Source organism: Crotalus tigris, unplaced genomic scaffold (genome assembly GCF_016545835.1).
Source record: "Crotalus tigris isolate CLP2741 ecotype Arizona unplaced genomic scaffold, ASM1654583v1 scf7180000017937.1871474, whole genome shotgun sequence".
In the NCBI taxonomy this organism is placed as follows: Eukaryota; Metazoa; Chordata; class Lepidosauria; order Squamata; family Viperidae; genus Crotalus; species Crotalus tigris.
The window spans coordinates 156578-182168 of NW_024096729.1; the positions used below are offsets into that span (position 1 = coordinate 156578).

General features: G+C 39.8%; 1 protein-coding gene across 4 annotated transcripts in view; it reads left to right on the forward strand.

The window, feature by feature from the left end:
* Positions 1 to 5932: 5932 nt before the first annotated feature.
* PPP1R1A (protein phosphatase 1 regulatory inhibitor subunit 1A) overlaps positions 5933 to 25591 on the forward strand; it is an 81146-nt gene continuing 61487 nt past the window's right edge. Inside the window, exons 1-3 of one of the 4 annotated variants that reach the window (XM_039344730.1) lie at positions 6287 to 6434; positions 20424 to 20518; positions 21240 to 21461. In XM_039344730.1, coding sequence (XP_039200664.1) covers positions 21264 to 21461 — 198 coding nt within the window. In that variant the 5' untranslated portion in view covers positions 6287 to 6434; positions 20424 to 20518; positions 21240 to 21263. Of the gene's footprint in view, positions 6435 to 20423; positions 20519 to 21239; positions 21462 to 25591 lie in introns of all 4 variants that reach the window. The other 3 variants (XM_039344731.1, XM_039344729.1, XM_039344732.1) reach the window with 3 other exon arrangements.

Genomic DNA, 25591 nt, shown 5'->3' on the forward strand with positions numbered 1-25591 from the left:
ACACAAGGAGTTGCTTTTAAGTAACTTCTTTATTGTTGCTTGCCTGTAGACAGGAATTTTGCCAGATTAAAGCACTTACCTGCATAACACTAGATCAGGGGTAGGCAACCTTGGCTCTTTTATGACTCGTGGACTTCAACTGGCTCAGGAATTCTGGGAGTTGAGTCCACGAGTCATAAAAGAGCCAAGGTTGCCTACCCCTGCACTAGATATACCTTGGGAAGTGCCAGGGTCTACCTTTGCTCTCTTTCTGCATACCGAAAAATCCAAGCTTCTTTGTCTCTTTGCTTGCTGGGAAAGAGCCCCTTCATCCTGCAACTCTGGCTCACATTCCACCACAATTGTCCCACTATCACACAGTTTCATTGGATGATTCTCAATGAGCAGGTGGCAACCATGACCAGGAGGTCCTCTACACAACTGCATTAGTAAGTCGGTGCCAATTCTTGGATCAGGAAGCCCTGACTCATTCCTTCATCATTCCTCAGTTGAACTGGTGCAATGAGCTTTACCTGGGGCTGTCCTTGAAGATTATTCAGAAGCTGCAACTCATCCAGGGTGGGTAGTTATGGACGTACCTCAGGATGCTCATGTGACACGTCTACTATGCAGGCTGAACTAGTTCCTAGTTGCAATCCAAGTGGAATGGTCATCACTACTAAAGCCCTTTATGGCTCATGATCAGGTTATTTGCAAAAACTACCTCTCTCTGTTTCTGTCTATCCCATATACTGCAATATAGTGGGCTTTGACTAAAGGCATGAACACGTTATTGATTTTTTTAAAAAAAAAACATGGTAACCTGCTTTTATGGTGTGTATACCACCCAGAGTTATATTTTTGGGAACTGGGTAGCCATAACTCTTTAAATATATAAATAAATGATTATAAAATTTGGATTGCTAACAAAGAATTAAGGGAGAATGGGATAGCTATTTTGAGTTTCTTAACTCTCTTCAGCCACACTTACCCTTCTGAGATTCGAGCCTGGGCTGTGTGCATGTTAGGCAGCTGTATTTACCTCTAGGCCACAGGCTCTTCACTTTGTCAGCTGTATCAGGGAGGGATACAAATAAATGATTGTATTACAAAATAGGGTAATATGCTCTCTTACTTTCTACTTTATTTCACAGCATGCTTAATTTTATACACTTTTCCTATCCACTCACCCCCCCCCCAATATATTTTTCTGACCTAAAAAGCTCCAAACACTGTAATATTTTGTTTTTCATTAGAATGTTGCTCTTGATCGTTTAGTTTTACTTTCCCTTCTCCCCCTTTACCTCCACAATATTCTTTCAAAGGTATGGTAAATTAAAATGACACCTAGTATGCCAAGTGAAGTCAGATTTATAATCTTAACCTGGATTATAAAATCTATCTTGAATTTTGGATTTTGTACAGCATTCTTGCTGTACAAGATCCAAAATTCACATTGGATTTTATAATCTAGAGCAGGGGTAGGTAACCTTGGCTCTTTTATGACTCGTGGACTTCAACTCCCAGAATTCCTGAACCAGCATGGCTCAGCTTGGAAACCTCTCCCTTTCCCCTCAGCATGGCTGGCTCAGGAATTCTGGGAGTTGAAGTCCACGAGTCATAAAAGCCAAGGTTGCCTACCCCTGATCTAGAGGTTACCAAACTACTTATCCCAGCATTCCAAACCTCTTCCCTTTTTATTTATTTTCTATCTCTCCTTTATTATTTTTCCAAATAACTCAAGTGGCGAACGTATCCCATTTTCACCACAACCATTCACCTGTGAGGTGAGTTGGACTGAGAGAGAGTGACTGGCCCAAAGCGACCCAGCTGACTTTCATGGCTAAAATTGAACTTGAACTCATGTTCTCTTGCTTTCTAGCCTGGTGCCTCAGCCACTGGAGCAAACTGGCTTTTGGCCAGAGTTTCTGAGAATAAAGAAAAGGATCTGCACTGAAAAGCAGTATAACATGGACAAGCACATGCACATAACACCGCAATTTTGTCGAACAACAAAACAAAAAATGGCACTGAGCACAGGGTTCAGCTTTTGTACTTTCCTTCCTAAAGCAAGTGCTCAGTCTTGGCACATACAAATCAGTGATGTTTAATTAAAATCTCAGAAATGTGAATAAATGATTAGCAGCTACTTTTCAGCACCCATGATTACAACTCGCTTATGGCCAGCCTCCACCAGTCATAAGAAAAATATAAGTCAAAAGAAGTCAAAATACACAGATCATTTAAATGTATAATTTAACATTTATGAACTACCTTGGCAACTCTTTCCTTTAAAAAAATGGCATAATCTTGATTAAGGGTAATATATTCATTTTACATGTATCTTCCAGTGCTAAGAAAACATACAAATAAAAGATGTTTTGCTGCTTTTCCACAGAATTCATCATCCACCAAGCTATTTCTACACATTGTTTTTTTTTCACTTATTCCATGTAAACCATCACATAGACGATTTCTTTTGCTTTTCAATTTCACGTTTAGAAAATCAATTTATTCTCCTGTAACATTAAAGCCACATCACTTTTGTAGCAGCTTGAGGACCTTGCTCCAGGTCACCCACCCATTGCCAACATCATTACTGTATGCGATGAAATTGTGTGTGTGTTTTACAAATTGCAAAATTTTGATGTGTAATACATATACAGTAATTCTTTTCCCATTGTTGCAACTTTAGGTGTTCATTTTTTAAAACTCTTAAAATGTAATACGTATTTAGTGTAATTTAGTGACCATGTGTTGTACTGTACAGTCATAGTGACGAATGTGTTCAAACAGTAAGAGTTTAAAAAATAAAAAGAAAACAGAACAAGTTGTCATCTTGTTCAAATATTCTTTAATTTGAAAGCCTGTGTGACCTCACCCTATAAGGTTTTGATGAGAAAGTAAATCTACATAGAGCTATTAAACAGTAAGCCCAAAGAAACTGCAGTGTTTGATTTCTGCTTTGTTCAATTGATTTTGTATCTGAAACTGCTCCTATCCTTCTGTGCTGGAATGCCCATCTAAAGTATCTTTTTAGGAATGGTGGTAATTAATTTAATTTGGGATATGGTTTTCTGTCATCAAGAAAATCACATGAATGTGTTGAATAAGGGCAAATTTGAACCTGTTTAGTAATAAAAGATACAGTAATCATATGGAAGCTCTCCAAATGTTGCTGAATTATAATTGCTAGCATCTCTTGCCATTAGTCATGGTGAGGGCAAAGGTTCCCAATTTTTACCTTACTATAAACCCTAAGTACATCCAGTTAGGAGTAAATATATTTTTCTTTCAAGTGGAAATAAGTACAATTATTTTGTAATAACACAATTACTGCTCTGCATTCCTCCATTTTTTCTTTTCTTTTCCCTCATTTTGCAACTGCTTATGTTTTTGATTTGAGAATTTTGTTTTTAGAAGCTGTTCCATAGAGAAAATATTATTACAACTAGTACTGCATGTGTGTGTTTTTTTCCCTCCAGGCAAAATCCCCAAATCAGTCAAATTTAACTTACTGTTGTGATCAACGGTTTTTCCTGGAAAATGAACATGCATACTCAGTTCATGCATCCATAAAATACAGGTTGTTTTGTGCGGGCCCCAAACCCTACTTTGGTTTCACACTGCAGTGTTTATTTTTGTGTGTGTAGGGATGGATGGGGATTGAATCTAGAGAGATTAGAAGGTGGAATACACACATCTTTAAATAACTGTCAATAACAGCTATCAGCACATAAATTGGCTCATTTGAATGTGTGAAAACAAACTGTAAGAAATGAGTCACCACCAATCTGTGCCTTTCATCCCAGCAAATATGATCCCCTTTCAAACCCAAATGAGAGCCTTTAAAAAGAAACAGTGATCCTTGGTGACTGTGTATCTCTGAGCCCACCTTGCATTCTCTGTGTAAAAATTAGGGGAAGGGAGTCATTTAACCACCCACGTCATCCTATGAATCTACAGACTTAGTTTTGCTATTCCTTTCGATAATCTATTAAAGCCAGCCAGAATTATTTTACCAGATAAGAAAGTCAGGTTTATCTCAAAAAGCTAAGAAGGGTCAGGCTTCATCAATTCATGGACAGAATACCACCAGAAAATTTCAGAGATGTAAACTGTGCTAGAAAATATCAAAAACAGCCACAAACAAGCCAGTAATAAACTAGGTTCTTATTATTCACCAAGAAAATGGGATACTTGTGTCCATGAAATTAGCAGAAGTTAAATTTGAGAATTTTTTCTTTTCCTTTTCTAGTTATTAATGCTCAGTCCTATACATTTTCCCAATTTGCCTTTATTTATCAATTTGTATGCCTTCCCAATATCTGTAGTGACCTAGGCAACTGATCAGAAGTAAATTCAGTTTTTGTTTAGTGATTTGATATTATTTCTTTTATCAGAGAAGCTTCCTTGACTATCCCGGACTTGTTTAGCTTTAACAGCATGCAAATAAATAGTGCCATAACAGAACTATTCTCATCCTGTCTTAACTTCAATCCTTCCCTGTCTGAAGAAAAAAGCCTGTTGTTTCAAAAAGGACATTGATAAGTTTATTGACATTATTGCCACTGTATTGCCTTTCATATTTACGATAGGGCTTAAAGGCATAAACTTTTAAGGGCTGACCCCATGCCCTCATGAAACTACTTTTTGAAGCCTACACGGTACACCTGCTGAAATATTGTTTTGGCAGCCTTGGTGGCTGGCAGACAAGAGATCAGAAACAAATTCCAAACCACATTCTCTGAACCATCATACTGTTGATATATGTGTACCTGTCACTTGATGGCTGCAACATCATGTTTTTTAATAATACTAGTAAAAATTGCACAGACTGCAACTTCCCTGTGTTTCCCTGGAAAATTAAAGCCCAACACACTACTTCCTGCAGGTGTGTTGTTCTAATATGTTCTCTTCACTGCAGCATTCAATGTAAGCAGAGTTTGTAGATCTCCAATACAGAACCTTTCAATAGACCTGATGCATATATAAAGTGTAATAAAAATGAGGTTTGTATGCTTGTCTAAAAACATTGTTTTATCCTGGTTCTTATTTCAGTTTCAATCAAGCTGTTTTTTTGCCCTTAGCATGTTTTTCTGGTGTGTTCAAGAATATTAATTATGGGTAACCTTCCTCAACCTCTAGTCCTTTTCTAATATGTTACTTCTGGATTTGGGGAGTTCTAATACAATTTGGAACCCACATTAAGCTATTAACTTCCATTATTCCCAGAGAACACTACCATTATAGGATGGTGGGAATATAATTGTTAAATGTCAGATTGTGAAAGATATTTCCAATGCCTTCCTTCTTCCTTCTCTAGTATTTATTCAGACATAGGTACCTTTGTATGCCACCTACTCTAGAGATTCCTCTCTAATTTACGTTGAATCTAAACCATAAAGACACAACCATATTCACACATTTACAACTCTATACCCTGCATCAGCAGTTGCCTCAGTTAAACAGCACTTTTGCCTGAAAGTCTCACTGCGATCCTAAGCATTAGCAGAGAAAGGGGTGGGGGTGGGGTATCCAGATCGACGCGGCTCCTTCCGTCTGTTCTCCGCTATTGCCCCATTCACGGTATTGCTGCTCTCAAGATGTCTCACGTTGTCTTTTGCCAGCCTTCTCACTGCTTCACTTAGCTAGTCAAATGTGCCAACTTGCTATATTGCAATGAAAGTGTACGTGGTGGGGGGGGGGAGCGATTAAGCGTACGGTCAAGTCCGTGTTTTGCTTAATCAGGGGTGGAACAAGGGAAGGTTTGGACCGATAGCGCGGAGGAATCTCGCGTTTCCTTAGAGAGTGTGGCTCAGGGACGAATCAGCAGAAGCAGGCTTGGGAGATTTTGTCTTATCAGGAGGCAGATCCTGCTAAGTAACTGAGATTGCGTTAAAAAAAAAAAAACCCAAAGCACATGGAAGCTCAGAACACTTCATTTACAATTGCAAAGCCACCCGGTATGCGGCGACTCAGAGTAAGTCTCTCTGATTGCAGTGAGGCTTACTCTTAGGTAAATAGGTCAAGAAGCAAAGCAGGTGTGAAGACTTGGAGGCTGGAGCTCTGCGCGTCCGCGGCTTTCTCTCGGCGCTCGTCGTCTTTGTGCGAGCATAGCTCAGCCCCGCTCTACAGCCCGGCTCCCTCAGGGGCCGAGCGCGCGCGCGCGCGCACTTATCTCGCAGGGAGGGGAGAGGCGGACATCCTGAGCAGCCAATCGCAGAGCCGTTCGCGGGGAAGGAGGGAGGGTGCGAGCGCCCTGGGTGGGAAAGCCCGCAGACCGGACGGGCGAAGGGAAGAGCGAGCAAAGGTAGATTATTATCGAGCGCGGCTGTGTGAGCGCCATCGATTCCCGGGACGACGGAGCCGGCATGGAACCAAACAGTCCCCGTAAGATCCAATTTACGGTCCCATTGCTGGAGCCTCATCTCGACCCAGAGGCAGCAGAGCAGGTTGGTAGGAACGTCGGGAGCGCCTACTTTTTTGGGGTGTGGGGGGGGGGAGAATATATCCTCCCTTTGCCCCAATGGCAAGTTGAATGGAAAGTAAACCTCAGCCCGAATGATTAATCTGGACTCGGATATCTTTTTCTAGATAGGCTTTGTAATCTCGGGGCATCATTCTGAAGTAGTCGTGTAACGCCTGGTCCCCCCTAAGCACGCATTTTCCTACATATTTCAATGAGATACATTGTTAAGGAAGCGTGCTAAGGACAGATGCCGGGAACATGCGGAACACCATCTCCCCATTCCTCAGAACTATTTTATCACCAGATTTAAAGTATCTGCATTCCTAGCGTGTGTGATCTCTGGTGGATTTCAAGAACCTCAGTTTTGGTTTTAGCACGTGAATTGTCTCCAAATCTGCTAGTTTCCCCCAGAAAGACCCGCTTAGCAGAATCTGCTACAATAGCCTCTCGTCGTGTTCCCCAACTATTAGCTTAGAAAACATTGGAGGTGACATTGCCATCTTGGTTAGGATCAATGATTGAGAGTCCGGCTTAAGCTCTGCCGGTGATGGGACCTTTTTGTAGAGGTCTTTCTCCAACTGCAGTCTTCCCTGGCGTTTTATCTGGGTTAACCATTGTCTCCTATTCTGATGCTCCCTTTCCTTACACTCACCCAAAGGCCCAAGAAGGCAACGTGACAAGTTAACTCATTCTCTGGATTCACGCAATAATCAGTTAACTAACTCAACCACTCAACTCCTTAAGATTAACCAAAGTTCAGTGCTAGGCTTGTGACCTGGTTAAAGACAAAGCTGGGCAAAATGGACTAGAATCACAGATTGCTTGGGACGCCTGTATGTCGGTACAGGTATACTGTGGGAAATTGGAGCTCACTTTGGAGAGACAATCTTGCCTTGATATATTACCGTAGGATGCTTTGCCAACACTGTAAGCAGGGAATAGCTAGTCAGATGAGTTTCTTCTAGGTTGCAGGAGGAAGGGAGACTGTGACATGTTAAAGGGTTGGGGCTGTCAAATGCAGCAGGCTGCTTACATTCGATCAGAAGAATTCAATCGGAGCTTACATGTTCTGTGATTGTAGCCAAATTCCCCTCTTCTACAGTTATTGCAAGTATTCAGAATTCTGAGCTCCCACTGTTTCTGGCCCAGAACTGTCATTGTTTTTTTCAAATTCATTTGACCTCTTGCTTTCCCTCTACTCCTCCTCCTCCTCTACTACTTTCCATAGTACCATCCTCTGGAAAGAGAGAAAATGATCTGTGCCCATGTCCCTGCTGTGAGGAGCTTCCCCTGCAGATGAAGCTGCTGCTTATAAATCCAGGCTGCCTTTTTTTCTGATTTACTGATAGTCTTGTCTCCTGTTGGAAGCTCTTTAAAAGGGAACAGAGTAGTCTTCTTCCTTAATCCCCTTTTCACTCTCTTTTCATTATGCTACATATTGATTGTTTTAGATTTGTTTAATTTCATTATTAGGTTCTAATGAGCTTGATTCTGTTACGTGTACTTAGCTTCAAAATGGATACACAGGAAGCCATATGGGAATAGTTGGGAAAAAAAATAACCTTGACTCCCTCCAGTGGTATTGAATTAACACCTCTATAATCTGCAGCCGTCCCTGTTCTCCTGCCCTGCCCTCCAGCTCTTGGGACAAAGAGTAAAGTTATTTTTTTTTCAACTCATTTTTCTTTTTCTTTTAGCTCATTGATCCACTTCAGTGGATAGAACTTGCTATCCTATGCTTGGCATGTGCCTTCTCTGAGCAACCGTGACCTGTATGGATTAGGTCATCTTTAGGAATTGCAATCTGTTTTGGACCTTTAAGCAACAGCACTTGTTGGAGGAAGGCAGCAAAACCAAATTGCTCAGGATAGCTTGAGCCTGCATTTGGAACAGGACTAATGCTGTTGCTGGTATATTCGTTCTGTCTTCTAAGCTTTAAAAAAAAGGAGTTAAAGTCTCCTTTGAGTTGAGCTTGACTTTTTATAACCTCATAAATACGTCCATGCCATTTTCTTCATAAGTCTATGGAAATTATTTGTCACTACCTTCTTCTGGCATATAGCCTGCAGCTTTGGTTTTCCTGCATAAGAACTGACGATGGAGAGTCAGCTGTGGCAGGTTTCTCCATCTTTTCACTTCACCAGCTTTCCTGCACAAGCAGTCACTGTCAACAAGGGTTAGCTCAGAGACTGTTTTTTTCTGGGAAGTATCCCTGAGGAGAGTTTTTGAGAGAAGCTAATAAAAGCTGATCTTTAGAACAGAAGAGACTAAAATCTCCTCAGTGCTTTCATCTACAGGTAGACCTACGAGAAATCAAAGTCCTAAGCCTGCTTTAGATGCCATTCTTCTACCTGAAGAAATCAAGACTGCCCTGGCAAAGAGGCATTGCTTCTTTAATCAGAGAACAGAAAATTCTAAATTTTATCCTTACATTCAAGTACAGTTAAAAGAGTTGGATGTTGGGAGTTGTATTTCAAGAAAATCTGGATGGCCTTCTCTCTAGTATAGACAGTCCTGGGCTTGGACATCTGACTTGGCCAAACCCAGGTTCAAATGATTCTACCACTTTGCCAAAGCTTACCTCCTCCCCAGGTTACCTTTTTTTTTTCCCCTGAATGAACATCTTGGTCTTCTGGGTCACCATGATTCCTTACTGGCCCCCCAGCTTGCAGTTGCTGATTGAAGATCTGGGGGGGGGGAATTAAAAGACATACCTTTCCAGAGGTGTGATGATCTGGCTAAGGTGGACTGGTTTAGCTTTGGATGACATCAAGGATAGTGATGAAAATGAAGAATTGGTTTAGACATCCTTAAACATTTTGGTTACTTGGAGCTTGGTGATTCATAACTGCAAATATGTGAATTGATTATACAGTATTGAGAAACTTTGGGCCTCCAATGAGACAAGTTTTATATTAGATGTAGGCAAGAGGCACGATCTTCAGAATTAACTGTGGGGTGAGGAGAGACAAGTATTAACCTGGCCAAGAATAATGCACAGGTTTGAACATAATTGGAGTCTAGGGACGGAGGGGGAGGGGGGAGAGAGAGACTGTCTACTTTAAGGTTGCAAACTCAATAGAATAGAATAGAATAGAATAGAATAGAATAGAATAGAATAGAATAGAATAGAATAGAATAGAATAGAACAGAACAGAATAGGAGTTGGAAGGGACTTTGGAGGTCTTCTAGTCCAACCCCCTGCTTAGGCAGGAAACCCTATATCATTTCAGACAGATGGTTGTCCAATCTCTTCTTTAAAAACTTCCAGTGTTGGAGCATTCACAACTTCTGGAGGCAAGTTGTTTCACTGATTAATTGTTCTAACTATCAGGAAATGTCTTCTTAGTTCTAGGTTGCTTCTCTCCTTGATTAGTTTCCATCCATTGCTTCTTGGCCTGCCCTCAGGTGCTTTGGAGAATAGGTTGACTCCCTCTTCTTTGTGGTAACCTCTAAGATATTGGAACACTGCTATCATGTCACCCGTAGACTTCTTTTGATTAAGTTAGACATACCCAATTGCAGCACCTGCTCTTTATATGTTTTAGTCTCTAGTCCTCTGATCATCTTTGTTGCTCTTCTCTGCACTCTTCCTACTAGAGTCTCAACATCTTTTTTACATCATGGTGACCAAAACTGAATACAGTATTCCAAGCAATGAATGGAAAATGTAATGTGGCTATAATTAGAGGGAGAAATAGGGTTATAAATTTCATGATCCCCCACCCCCACCCCACCAATTACCCAAAGCACAAGCAGAGCCTCCCATTCTGTCTGTGATTGTTATTGATCTGCTAGCCACATTTCACAGGGTATGCTGGATTTTGCTTTTTTGCCTTTTATTTCCTGGAATTGAACTAGCTTTCTCAATTTGCCTCTTTATATGGAATAGCACAGGTGGTCTTGCTTTTAAGCAGATAAAGTACATAGTGTTTTAGTTGTCATTGCTTGTCACTGAGCCAGCTGAACTACCATAACTTCAATATTGTGGCTTTGTAGAAGTTCCTTCCAAGTGATATTGAACTTGTCTGCAACCTGGGTATATACAGTATTAAGGTGTTACAGAAAGTCAGCAATATTTTGAAAAATTGGAAAAAGTGATGCTGAATCAACTTTGATGGATTCCTTAGAATAAACAAATGCATTGTTTGTTTTGATTGTCATCAGCTTCAAGCAATTCAGCTAGGGATCCTTCCCTTCTTTTTTCTTGACACTTTTTATTAAGAGATTTCAGGAATTGAACCCAAATGTTTCTGGAATTGAGATTAGCGTTCTACCAGACTTTCAGGGGGAGCATGTCAAGCTACAATGACCATGGCAAAAACTGAAGAAGCAGTGAGTTAACCAGTTCTTCAGAACCTTTTCAGATAAGGAGAGAACAGAAAACCACCCACATATATTCCAGAAGGCTTGTAAGGAAACTGCAGGATATGGTTTCCCCAGGTTTGAGCCCTGGGTGATGAAGAGATTTGTCAAAATCACGAACATGACAGAGTCTTTTAAAAGACACAAAGTTTGCTAACCCTAATTTCTCATCACTTTTGGAAATTGTTTATTTATCTATTTTAAACTATTAGAGAACTTCAAGAACAACAAGCTTGAAAAGCCATCTAATAAGTCTATCTTATTTCTGAACAAAGGAAAAATTAACTATAAGTTTAGGAACTTAAAGAATTTGAAAAAAAAATGGCAAAAAGCTAAATAAGATTTTAAACTAAGAAAATTATAAACAAGTTAAGGTTCCAAACAAATTTGAAACACTGACACTTTTAATATAAAATTTTGGAATTAACTATATAAAATAAACAGCTTTTCCTGGTAGCCAAAGTAAATTTTGTCTAGTCTAAGTCACAACACAAATTATAGACTTCATCACTTAAATTGGACACTAGCAGGGACTATAGATAGCAGGTAAAAAGAAAAGTGTAAACCTACTTTTGGTTTTGATCAGTATTGGAATTTACAAAAGGGCACAACACATTATAATATTTGAAATATTAAAAAATGGGGCCAGAAATTAGTAACCTACATAATCAATATCAGTAACAAGTTCTGTTTCCATGGATAGATTAGATAGAAGTTAATGAAGGAATGACAAATGTGAAAAAAAATTTGCTTGATGCAGAAATATTAGAATCAAAAATATTGGATTTTTAAAAAGTGTGGAATACATGACAGAAGTCATTCAAAATGGAAATGCAAGTGATAAGGATTTTTTATTGGATGAACAAAGGAAATTGAGTCAAGTTTTAAAACTTAAAGGGGAAAGGATGATGACCTTAATAATGTCTTTTTATTGGATTTACAAAGGAGTCTTGTTAAAAGCCTCCATCAAAAAAAATTTATGGGATGGAACAAAGAAGAATTGAAGAAAGAACATAACCCATGATAATATTTGAATAAAGATTAAGATTTTTTTCAGAAATAAAAGGAAGAAATATAAAGTTGGTTTATTTGATCAAAGTTAAAATAAGACATGATTTTATAAATTCCGGCAACCCTTTATGGACTTTTCCTAACACCAGGATTGAAAAATTGATATCTTATGTATTTCTTTATCAACAAGAAATAGGTTATGACAGACCTGGGCATTTTACAGCCCATGGGCAACATCTGGCTCACAGGCCATCCGGCTTGGGGCCACAACATTGGTGGTATCAGTGCTTGGGTGTTGGCAGCATCAGGGGCAGGGGATTGGTGGAGAAGGTGGGCTGGCATCCTTAGAGGGGGTGACACCAGTACAGGGTTGGTGTCAGGGGCAGGGCAACAGTGGCAGCCCTCCACAACAGTCCCAGTTTGTCATGTGACTCCTTGGTAAAATTAATTGCCCACCCCTGGGTGATGGGATGAATAGATATCCTTATCCAGGCCTGTGACTTGTATATGAACCAGGGCGGCACAGTGGTTAGAATGCAGAATTGCAGGCTAAGTCTGCATTCCACTGGAGTTCGGTCCTGGCTGGCTCAAGGTTGACTCAGCCTTCCATCCTGGTAAAATAAGGACCCAGATTGTTGGGGGGCAATATGAAATATGCTGACTCTGAAAATCACTAAAAGTACTATGAAGCGGTATTTAAGTCTAAGTGCTATTGCTATTGTTGTCTGTAACTTTAAAGAGAGTGTGAAGAGCTACAGAATTTATTTATACAAGTTGTGATGAAGAATGGAAGTCACTGCTTTATATATATATATTTTTCTTTATCTTATTCTTTTCCTTTTTGTTTCATTTTTTTCCTGTTTTTCTTCTTTGTACTTTATACTCTCTTTTTATTGTCCTACCTTGAATTGACTTTAGGCAATTTACAAAACTAGATAAACAACAAGATGGCACATAATAATGTAACCATACAAAACCATTGTCACTACACTCCCTAAATCTAGACTCATTTCTGATTTGTAGGAAAGACATTCAAACCTACTTGATATTATTGTTCCTTGAAAGCTCTTTGAAATAGCTTGTAAATAAGTATTTACAAGCTTCTTGTAAAGTAGCATGTGCGGAAATGGACAGGCTCACAATGGTATTGAAAGACAAATATGGATCAATTTATTTTGAAACCTGGGATAAATTTTACTGCTGAAGGGATTCAAGGAGGACGGTTGGGATTAAAGATTAGTGTTAAGATAGAAATATATGTTATTTTAGAATAAGTACTGTATAAAAAACTTAGATGTATAATTATAGATGAAGAATCGATTGTAAAATGTGGAACAACTTGATAAGATTGTATATACTGGAATGTCACGTTACATCCAATGTTTTTTAATTGTATTATAAATAAAATTTTGTAAAAAAAAAAAAGAGAGAGAGAAGGTTCTCACAGAGAGTGCTGATTTCCAAGTTCTCATCAGCTGAATTTCCCAATAGATGGGAAGTCCTACTAAAAATTTTTGGATAGCATAGTTTGGTTGGTCGATTCTGTTTGGAGCAGGTGGTCTCCAAGTTATTTGATCTTTATTATTGGCAGTTTCCAGGCATCTGAGCTAAAGCAAAAACCCTGCATAAAAATGTGCTTGGTTGGATCTAACACTCCTGAACTTTCAGTGAGTGTGCAAGAGACTAAATGCTACTTTCCAGGTTAGACAAATCATCTGCTCTTTGTGCCTCCATCCAGGCTAAGCTTTCTCATCTGATTCCAGAATGGAGGTATCTGAATTGGATGAAAAGAAATCAGTGTGCTGATATATTGAGGGCATTAGGCTTAAGGATGAGCCCCTTTTAGAACAGCACACATTTTTACGGGGCCTCGCTTTAGTCTTCTAGCCCCACTTCTTGGAAATGGTCTTCCAGGCAGAAACAGAACTGCTGAGTCATGATGGTCTTGAAACGTATCTCAGAAGCATTGTTGGCTTAAACACTTTCATAAGAGAATTAAACATCTCACAGAATAAACGATTACATTTCCTCTGCCTTTCTTCAGCAAAGAACTGCCAGGTGCTTGTGGACGGTGATTCCCAGAATCTGAATTGTGGGAATCCCAGCATACCTGGATCACATTAGATTACATAACCCTGTCCTCTCACAATGAACAGGATACTTTCTGAGTCAGAAACCAGATGAGAGATGATCATCAGTGTATTTAATGGCATTTATTTATTAAGAAAATTTACATGGCTGCTTGACTCATGATAACTCTGGGCAGCTTACAGAAGTAAAACCCCCAATATAAAACCCAGGAACCTCCTCCCCTCTGGCGACAACCATCAAATAGACCAGTCTCTATCACCCTAGAGCAGTGATGGCGAACCTTTCAGAGACTGAGTGCCCAAACTGCAACCCAAAACCCACTTATGTATTGTTGGGTGCCGGGTGGGCATGGTCCATTGGGTGGGTGTGGCCCATTGGGTGGGCATGGCTTCGGTGGTAACAGCAGACTGGGTGGGACTAAAAAGTTCAATCAATTCCAACTTTGCGAGATCTTTTTTTTCCCGTGAGAAGTTGAAATTGATTGATTGATTGAACCTTTTTTTTTTTTTTTGCACACGGCTGTGGAGGTTTAAAGCAAAAAGGTTTTATAAAACCCAGCTGGAGGCCTAGGACTGGGGTGACAGTGCGCGTGCCCACAGAGAGGGCTTTGTGTGCCACCTGTGGCATGTGTGCCATAGGTTTGCCACCATGGCCCTAGAGGCCCCAGGTCCACTGGCAAACCAATGTCTCCAAGATCTTTCAAAAGAGGATCAAGGTAGGGGTCAATCTTATCTCTGCAGGGATGATGTTACATAGGGAAGGGCCTTCTTTCTTGGTCTTTTAAGACAGTGGTCCCCAACCCCCGGTCTGTAGACCGGTACTGAGCCGCAGCATGCCAGCAACTGGTCTGCACAAACAAGTAAAGCCCCATCCATGGGATCAGGCAGCATGCAAAACCACACACTCTCCAGTCCATAGAAAAACCTTTCTCCATGGAACCGGTCCCTGGTGCCCAAAAGGTTGGGGACCTCTGCTTTAAGAGACCTGCAACTCTAACATATCCTGCCTCTCCACTCTGGTGGGTTGGGTAAATCTATTTAAAAAATATATAAGCACTACTTTTGGGGGACTCTACTTAAAAAAAGGAAGTTTTATCATTGGTGATAATCTGTGTAGAGGATATTTTCCCGTTCTTTAGCCAAGGACAAATGAATAGATTTTATCTGGTAAGAGTGTGATTGTTTACTGTTTTTTCCACCATGACCCATCCTGTGTATGGAAAGAAGTAAAAGGGGACAAATCAGCAAAAAAAAAAAAAAAAAAAGGAAATAAAAATCAGATAGCCAGAATGCAGCATCAGCCTTTTATGATGCTTAATTCTTAGTCATTTTATCAGATAAAGTCAGATAAAATGGAGACCATTTATTTATAACCCCCAAGAAATTGGATTCAGGATATTAGTAGCAGGCAGGGCATTATCCTTTCAGAAGGAAGACACTCAACTGTTGCAAAATAACTGGCAGCCCTTTCCACCAGGCTGAAATAGCAAGGGAAAATCATATTTCAGGGCCATGCGATCTCTTGGGAGCAAAAGGGCAAGGCGGTGTAATAAACCCAGTTCCCAATGGTTATAAACATATTGACCAACTATAGCAAAAACTGAAAATTTCAAAGGGCAGTTTTGGTGGGAGAATGGGGAGGGGTTGAAGGTAATTCCCAAACCACCTAATGAAACTCATTCTTTCTGCATCCCATTAAATAGGACTTTTAAAATCTATAGCAAACCATCTAAGTGCCAAAAGTTAATAATAGCTGTGGTGACATTAATTCATGCAGTAAGAGAGTAGGAAAAAAGTGAATGTCACAGACAAAACCGACGATCATGTCTCAATATAACCTTCCTAATTTATCTTCCTTGGATTTTGTCTATTCCAAAACAGATAAAGCTCTAAAAATAAAATAAAAAAGAAAAGATGTTTATACCTTTTCCTGGTTTTCCATTAGCTGCTGAATCTGATCACTAAGGCAGGAACTGGATAATGTTGCTATTTTACCTGGAACTTTTTAAGCCTCTACTCTTTTCAGTTAGCGTAATTTTTAATGTAAACCAAGTTTCTAGCCATTATAAAAGATATAAGAAGGAAATATGTATGCAAATTCTACCCAACTGTTCAGTAAGAATTAAATCTGCTGGACACTTTCCTGTGCTGTAAGCAATGAATACAAAAAGCTGATATGAATAACAGGTGCTTAGTATCTTAAATTCTTTGAATGCATTTTCATTTTCTTTTTAAAAAGTATATTATTTAACTTCTGGTATTTAAAATAAAATAATGGAACATCATCTCCAGTGCTAGTTTAGAGTTAAAGCTGTGGTGGGGCAGTGGTTAGAATGGAGTATTGCAGGCTAAATCTGCCAACTGCCAGCAGTTCAAACCTGACCGGCTCAAGGTTGACTCAATCTTCCATCCTTCCGAGGTTGGTAAAATGAGGACCCAGATTGTTGGGGGCCAATATGCTGGCTCTGTAAACCACTTAGAGTGGACTGTAAAGCACTGAAGCACTGTATAGGTGCTATTGTTAAAGTCAGAAACCTACCCAGCATTCTGAATTTCAACTCCCATCAAGTTCAAGCAACATGGTAAAAGTATAGGTCTTGTGGGTCCAGCATATCTGGGAAATAACAGGATTTCTTCTTTTCATGTACAGTGTTTTTACAGTGTTTCCTCGCCTTGTTAGCCTCCTTCCATCCTTCTGTGAATCCTTTATTCCCCTTTGTTTTAGCAGTGTTGTTACAAAACAGAGTGATTTCAGCCCAAAGGACTACTGTGACTAATTAGCAATAAATGTAGAACCAACCTAGAACTAAAGAAAAATTTCCTGACAATGAGAACAATTGATCAATGGAATGACTTGCCTCCAGAAGTTGTGGGTTCTCCAACACTGGAGGTCTTCAAGAAGAGATTGGACAACCATTTGCCTGAAATGATGTAGGTTTCCTGCATGAGCAGGGAGTTGGACTTGAAGATCTGCAAGGTCCCTTCCAACTCTGTTATTCTGTAGGAAGCTTTTTGTAATCTTGCTCTATCACCTCATTAACAATTTATAGCATTTTCTAGAGTCACCCAATCATCACTGTGTCAAAATAATAGTAATGAAGACAGGACAATGCTATGAAGATACTGTAAATTTCCCAGAGTCGCAATGCAGTTGGGTGGCCTATAAATTTAATTAAATAAAGAAATAGGTCCCTACTGGAGAAATGGTGTATATATTTCAGGATTTTGTGTATTGGGTGGCTATGACTCTCCAAAGTCCCATTTCAGAAAAGGATTCCTTGACAAGGGTATTGCTGCAGATTGAATAATGAAAGCTATGCCATTTATTTACCCCATTGAGTGAGATGGTGTCATAGGATATGGCTCACGGCTGTTAATAGATGCGATAAAGTTGAAAGATCTGAGCTCTTCCCCTCAACAGAACAAGTTAGTCACACCAGATTAAATCTTGCTGCTTTCAGTAAAGCAGATAAACTTTGAACCTGACTATCTTGTAAATATTTTGAGTGTTCCACATTCACCCATAAATGACTCTTTTGTTGAACCTTCTCCCTGCCACAGCTGTTCTCACAAATACATGCACCAACATTCACTCCTGCAAATTACCTACCACACTACATCAGGCACCTCAGTGGATTAAACCTGCCCATCTGGTAAGTATCTTCCTCCTTAAGAAGCACTGTGAAGCAGTATATAAGTCTAAGTGCTGTCACTATTGTTTTTCTGTTGTGGCCCCACACTTCATTGTTCTCCAGTGCTGGAGGATTACAGACCCCTCTCCCTCAGCAGCCAGAATAACCCCAGTCCATTACATTTTTAACATTACTTGCTAGCAAGAAGTGTCCATCTTGAAGGAGATTTGCATGTTGTTTAGTACTATTTTTAGTCTGTTGTAATTCACTTAGGATCTTCTGAATGGGTCAGGCTATAAAAATATCTTCCTCTGAGTGCTTGTAGAGATCAGCAGGAAAAAGATTGAATTTTAAATGCTGCCAGATTGTCACTTCTGTGGCTCCAGTGCCAAAATTATCTTTGATTCCTACTCAAACACAATTTCCTACCTAAGCAATAGCCTTAGGTAGTGTCTTTCAGAGTAACCATAGAGAATATAATATGTGGTTTCTTGAACAATACCCAGCGTGGAAACATTATCTTCTTGATCAACGTATCTACATTGCTCTTCTTCTGCTCCATATAAAACTGCTCAAATCTTGAAGGGCATTTCAGAAGAATTATTCTGCAGATAAAATGGTGTCAGACAGAGGAAAGTTTCCTGTAAAATCCCAGTCCTTTTTTCTTTATTGCGATCTTTGACCAGCTTTTATAATAAAAAAGTTACAGTAAAAAAGAGTAAGAGTTTCACACAAGAATTCAGGGCAATAAACCAACACATCTAATTAAACGTTTTGTGCTGCTGTATAACTTGTTGAAGATATTTGGCCACCTGATATGTGAGTGTGGGGTAGGCATACCCAAAAAAATAATAAACATAAAATTTATCTGTATGGCCCTTGTATTTGGGCATCATAGAAAGGGCACCATGTGAGTTCATGATTGAGTGTTTCTATTTGCCTGCATCCACAAAGGCAAAGTCTTTGCAAATAAAGAGTCCCATGAAATCTTCCCGTCAGTAGAGTTGATGGGTGGGCATCAAAGTGGGCTCTAAAAAAGGCCCATCTATAAATGTTTAGGGTTAAATTGTATAAATACCCCTCATTAGAGAGCTTATGACTTTCTAACATTTAGTGATAGAATTCAGGGGCACTGGTGATATCATTTTGGCAATCAATGCTCTTGTTTCTCTCTTTTACTATTGATTTGGCCTTCTCCAGGGTTAATTGGCCTAAATATTCAGGAGAGAGGCCAAGGCTGCAAAGTTCTCCTATACAAATATGGTGCCAATGAGGTTGTCAGCAACAGAGGAATCAGGCCTCTGTTTCCAGAGCCAGAAGAATTTTGGTTATAGCTCTTCTCAAACTTGCTGCTGAATATTATTATTTAAAATAACAGAATTAAATATGTGGGAAGCAATCATGTCCACTGTACTTCATTAATGCAGTTTTAATCACATTTACATTGTAATGAAATAATAACCAATGTAGCTTTTGTCTTGGCAACATTCCTTTCCTTGTGGCTTGTGCTACATTCAATAAACATGTGGAGCTCTCCCCCCCTGCCCCCACAAAAAATTGGTTGTACAGTCCTGCTTTCCTCATGAAAAATCATAGACTTGGTTTAGACCAGGGGTAGGCAACCTCGGCTCTTTTATGACTCGTGGACTTCAACTCCCAGAATTCCTGAGTCAGCTGACTCAGGAATTCTGGGAGTTGATGTCCAGGATTATAAAAGAGCCGAGGTTGCCTACCCCTGATTTAGACCATTGAAGTCTTTGAGTCCAACCTTTAGCTCCATGGCAGGATCCAACATAAAGCATTTTAGGTAGTCTAACCTCTCCCAGCAAATCCTATCAGCTTCTTCATTCACCAATTCCACTGATGAACTGCTGTTTTAGTTAAGAAGGTCTCCTGCTATTGAGACTGAATGTTTTTTTCCCCTATGACTTCAATCCATTGTTCAACATCTTGTCCTGAGGGATGATAGAATAAGATCTTGACCTTCTTCAGTTTACATCCCTTTGTATTTGAAGGATGCCATCATATCTACACATACATATCACACACTGTAGGAACCATGGAGATGGCCTTGGAGTAACTATTAAGATAACAACACATGCATAAATATGTTCTGAGTACAAAGCAAAAGGAAGGTCTTAGAGAGAGACTCAGACTAGCTCTCCCCAAGTCAGATTAGTAAGATTCTGTTACTATAGCCTATATATCAATAAAATATAGTTGTACTCTTCTTGTGGAATCTATTTCCTGATCTGGGCAATTTCATAGGGTTCACACACAAACACAAAGAGTTTATTTTCTGAAGCTGTCTCAATTTTTTCAATGTCTCTAGAAGGGTGAAGGAACCAGTAACCTGGAAAATTGCCCTTTTTTGAAGGTGTTTGAATGGAGGTTGGAGATTCATATGTCTCTAATATTTTTGTTTTTATTCTTACACCAAGTATGGGGTTGAATGCAGGAGCCCAAGTAGTTCCTTCTAACTCTAATATTCAGTTATATTGATTGATTTTATCTGATCTGATGGGATTGGATTTATATCTCAAGTTTTTGTTCTGGCATGCACTCAAGACAACTAACGACAATTTAAAACTTAACTAGAATCTGAAAAGTGAAGCTCTCTCAGTTGTCTAGGTTGCTTCTCTCCTTGATTAGTTTCCCTCCATTGCTTCTTGTCATGCCCTCAGGTGCTCTGAAGAATAGTTTGACTCCCTCTTCTTTGTGGCAACCCCTGAGATATTGGAACACTGCTATCAAGTCAACCCTTGTCCTTCTCTTCATTAAACTAGACATACCCAATTCCAGCAACCGTTCCTTATATGTTTTAGCTTCCAGTCCCCTAATCATCTTTGTTGCTCTTCTCTGTACTTTTTCTAGAGTCTCAATGAATGATTCTCCTAATTATGCTTGATGCCTCTCAGAATCTTTTCCAGTTGATCTGATTCTTCCTTAAAACATGAACTCAGCTCAAAGTGAGTTTGGGAATCAATTATCCTGCCATCGTTCCTAATCCAGTGAGGCTGGGACTGAATCCAGTTTGAATGTTGAATTCATTTGGGAGAATTAAAATCACTGGGTAATTTAGATAACTCATCAACTTTTCAAGATTATTGACAGGAAAAACTAGGCATGGGAAAACCAAGTATGAAGTCCTAAGAGTGGAGGAAGGGTGGAATGAACTCTTAACTCCTCCCTCTCAAGTCTTCATAGCCGCCAGTAACTCACTGTCAAACGATCTTCTAAACTAGTTCTGGAAACCCATCCAGAATTTCAAATTCCCACTCCCAGCATCCCAGATAAAACACAAGTATTTTTTTTTTTAAAAAAACAACAACCTGAAAATGGCCAACAGCCCAAATAACATGTGGTGATGTTACACAAAGATGGTGTACTATAGCTACATAGAAAAGGCTTCCAGACATCTCCCCTGCCAGGGTTCAGTTCTTTAAAAGCGAACCTCACTAAAACTGAACAGTATGTTGCTCTTCTAGCCATTTGAGAGAATGGCAGAATTGTTGACAGAAACTGAAGTACAGAGAGGAAGGAGGAGGAGGGAGTTAAGTCAGGCACAGGATGAAATCCCACTGGGCCCAGCTTCGTTTCCCAACATTGTTTTTAACGGTACATAGGCTGTTTTCTGTAGCACCAAGGGGAAGCTTTGACACATCTGTTTCAATACTTCTTTCGGCTCAGGTGCCCTTCTCCAGCTGATCTCAGATGTGGCTAGAGGAAGAAGCACTGCCTTCTCCAGCAGGAGCTGAGACCGCTACATACCCGCCCCTCCTGCTCTGTTATTTGCTCTGCATCACGTGGAAGAAAGAAGGGCAGCTGAATATCTCTAAGGAATGTGCTGCAAACAGCTGGGTTCATCATTACCTGCTGTACTCAGGAAGCTCTGGGTGGCCACTGCTCATGGTACTTGGCTTTCATGGACACTTTTGGGCTTATTTATTTTTTAAAAGAACAGAGAACAACAGGGGGCGTCAAACTGAGTCAACATCACCAGAGCTTAATCCCAGGAACCAGATCTTTTAGCATATGCAGTGCAATCAGGGATGAAAAGTACACATGGCATATGAAATGCCTTGTCATATAATTAAGTGACATAGTTAGCCTACAGTCTGTTCCCCATAGTTGCAATATCAGAGATCTCAATTCCAGATGATTTCATTGAGACACCCAAATAATTTTCTTGGCAAATAATACAGACGTGATTAGCCAGTGCCTTCTTCGGAGATGTTTTGAACGTCCCAGTCTAACCTTAGTCAGGTGGCTTCCTATCCATAAATCTTGGTATCTGGATTGGTTCTGTATCCCCCAACCCCTTTAGTATATCAATCATAGGAGTTTGCTTATCTGTCTTCCTTCCTATGCACAATAGAAAGCTATACTTGGAGCTGGAAAAAAATCAAATTGCTGAAGAACTAGAAATGTTTCTTAAGCAAGTGAAGAATTTGGACAGAAAGCAGAAGTAGCAGGTTCCCACAATATCCACTGAAGCATTTATCAGTAGTTATTTCATGAAACCTACTGTTAGCAGAGGCAACTGTCTATCCCTAGTGGAAACCCTTTCACTTATACCAGGAAAAACAGTACTTTCAGAAAGTATCCTCCTCCATTCTGGTGTTCTACAGATTTCTAAGAGTCTATTGTCATCGAAGGATGGAAGATCAAAAGAGTAAGCATCAACATTTTGGCAGGGCATCAAGGTTTTAAAAAATTCTGGAAGCATTTTAGAAATCCTGTCCTATTTATTTCTGAATTAGTTCATCAAATTGACTGATTATAGGCCAGTACATCAGTGTCAGTTCTCAGCCACCAGATAAATAACATTTCTTCATGAACATCTATCCCTGCTCTGTCCCAGATCTGATCCTTCAAGACTTCCAACATTGCACTCATCACCAATGAAACTAAATTTCCTCACCTTGTGGCAGGTCACCTCTTCTTTTTCCTTCAAACTTTCCCAGTAACAGACCTTTCTCCAGAAAGCTGCTTCTTCACATAACGTATCAGAAGTAGAATAATTTGGGCCTCATCATTTGTGCCTCAAGTGAGAACTTTGGGCTGCTTTGTTCAATGATTCATTTTCTTGCCTGTCCATATGGTAAGGGAGTGTTTAAATTTCAGATGCAGCACTCCATTGAAAGAAGGCATTCCATATATAAGATAAACTTCTCTTACATTGAGTAATTTTATGCTGGATATTCTGTCTAGACCTTGGCTGGTCTTGAAAAACCAAACATGGGGCAGAATCATGAACATGAAGTCCAGAAGACTCCAGGACTCAACTTAAAACTGACATTACTCAGTTTTATTATAAAACGGATCAGATGGGGGGGGGGTATTAAAAATGAACTAGGGAAGGATTTGAAGGTAGTAGTCTATCCTCAAAAGAATAGAAATTATGTCGGGGTGGGGGATATAGTTCTAAAAGCATATTCAAGAGAAACAGGAGAGAATTTTTTAGTTAGCATACGAGGGTAGAATACTTGAAGATAAAATAATAAGATAAAACCCTGATCTTGGATGGCTTTGAGAGTGCTGACAAGGAATCACAAAGAGTGTGAAGTTTTGGCAAGAAGATTCCTGGGAGAAGGAGGGGGGGAGAAGCTCTCCTTAGGGATCAAGGGACGAGTTTTGTTGTCTTAATAAATAAGATACATAATGCCAGAATCAATACTAAAGAACTTGAATGAGTTTTAAGTGATTGTGTCTTAACATGGACTCTGGTCATTAAAGTAAATTGTTAAAAGCAGGACAGTGTTTTTGTGTTCAGAACACAAGAGGGCTTATGAAATGGGCTGGCTGCCTGGGGAGGATTGCACTAAACTGTCCCTTAATCTCGCTGAGGCAGCAGGGGGTGGATCCTCTTAACTGCAGGCTGATAACTTTGTGATGTTTTCTTTCATTTGGGAGCACTTCATTGCTTTTAATGTTGAAGGAAATAACAGGCTCCCAAGAGATCAAGCAAGAAACACACAACACAGTCACAAACTTTGTAATCTTTTCCTCATCTAAGAGACTCCTTGAAATGGGCAGTTTCCAGACATTTTCTACAAAGCTTCCATTTCCGTGGCTAGAATTAAGTCCAAGAGTTAGCCCTTTTCAAAATATCGCAAAGGATCAGGAATGTGTGAGAACAGGAGGTCTGACAGCAGCCAGATCCAGAAATGGCAATCTATCTACCCTCTATATGTTTAGAATAACTCAGCTTTGTATTCGTTAGCTAATCACAGAGTATGTCTAGAAAGGTTCCAAGGACTTACTATCTCTATTAAAAAGGGGGACAAGACCAGAGAAGCGGATCCCACAAAGCAGCAGCAGGCATACTCTTCTGTTGGTGGAGACCTTACTGGAGGAGACAATAAAGGAGAATATTTGTAGCTAAGGGTTGAAATGGGGGGGGGGTTTTCCTGGTGCTCTCTGAGCTTGGTTGTTTTCTGGCAGACATTTCATTACCCAAACTAGGTGATAGCATCAGTGCTAGTAGTGCAGTAGTAGTACTACTAGTAGTGCTAGTAGTAGCTAATAGATTGTTAGCACTGATGATGTTACCTGGTTTGGATAATGAAGCATCTGCAAGAAAACAGCCAAGTTCAGAGATCTCCAAGGACCCACACACACTGGAGGAGATTTGTGTTTTATCTTTATGTGCGTTTGAATTATATTGGCCCTTTTCACTCGTATCAGCTTGCAGAACTAAGTAACTTCCTCACTCCCTACTTCATCCGCCAAGCCTCAGATATTCACTCATGAGTATTCAATGTTGCAATTTTATAGGAATAAGCTTTTCCAACAGAACCGATTTTTGAACGTAAACTATTTAAGCACTCCTAAATTTTTGGTTGAGAATAAGAACAGAACTGGGCACCAAGATAGAAAATACTTTATTTAAATACAGGTAGTCCTCAACTTACAACAGTTCATTTAGTGACTGTTCAAAGTTACAACGGCACTGAAAAAAAGTGACTTATGACCGTTTTTCACACTTACGACCGTTGCGGCATCCCCCTGATCACATGATCAAAATTCAGATGCTTTTGTCAACTGACTCATATTTACAACTGTTGCAGTGTCCCGGGGGGGGGTCATGTGATCCCCTTTTGTGACCTTCTGGACAAGCAAAGTCAATGGGGGAAGCCAGATTCACTTAACAACCGTGTTACTAATTTATCAACTGCAGTGATTCACTTAACAATTGTGGCAAGAAAAGCTGTAAAATGGAGCAAAGCTTACTTAAAATAAATGTTTCACTTAGCAATAGAAATTTTGGGCTCGGTTGGGGTTGTAAGTTGAGGACTACCTCTACTTTCCTAAAAAAAAAAAAAAAAAAATACATATTCTAGTAGAGAGAAGTTCCCTGAGGATGGGCTCCAGCACAAGTCCAAAAGCTCAGAAAACTAAATCTCTGGTCCCAGTGATCCACCCAGATTGGATCCTGCAGAAAATACTTGGCCCAAATGAAATACACTCACCTAATATTGCTGCATCCTATAACCGCCAGAACCGACGCCAGTGTTGTAATGTGAGAAGCAAGGTTATGCAGTCCTTCAGATACGAAAGGAGAAAGCTATGTTGGAGATCATAGCGGCGCACACCAAACAACTGTCTGCAAGTTCTTAAGGCAGCTGTGCCTTTTCTTAAGATCATGCAGCTACCCTTTGCAAGCTGCAGCATATTTCCAGGAAAAGATACCCTTGGCTTAAGGAATTGCCAATGCCTGCTATACAGGTACTCTCCCATGTGTGTTCTGAAGTACCTTTTCCCCTTCATACTATCCTAGTGTGAATTAGATGTGCATGTTCTCTTATTCCCCTTGCTTTCATTTTGTTCTGCTGTACATAATTGCAGAAGAATTTCATTTGAGCAATATGCTTATATAAATGTACCAAATGGATACTTCCTATGCAAATATCCAGATCAGAGCATAAATTATCCTGTGTTTTCGCCACATAATTCACCTATAGGTAGAAACTTGCCTGTCCATTCAGCACAGATTTTGAGAGTTTAAAGTTGTAAGGAGCCCAAAGCATAGAAAATTG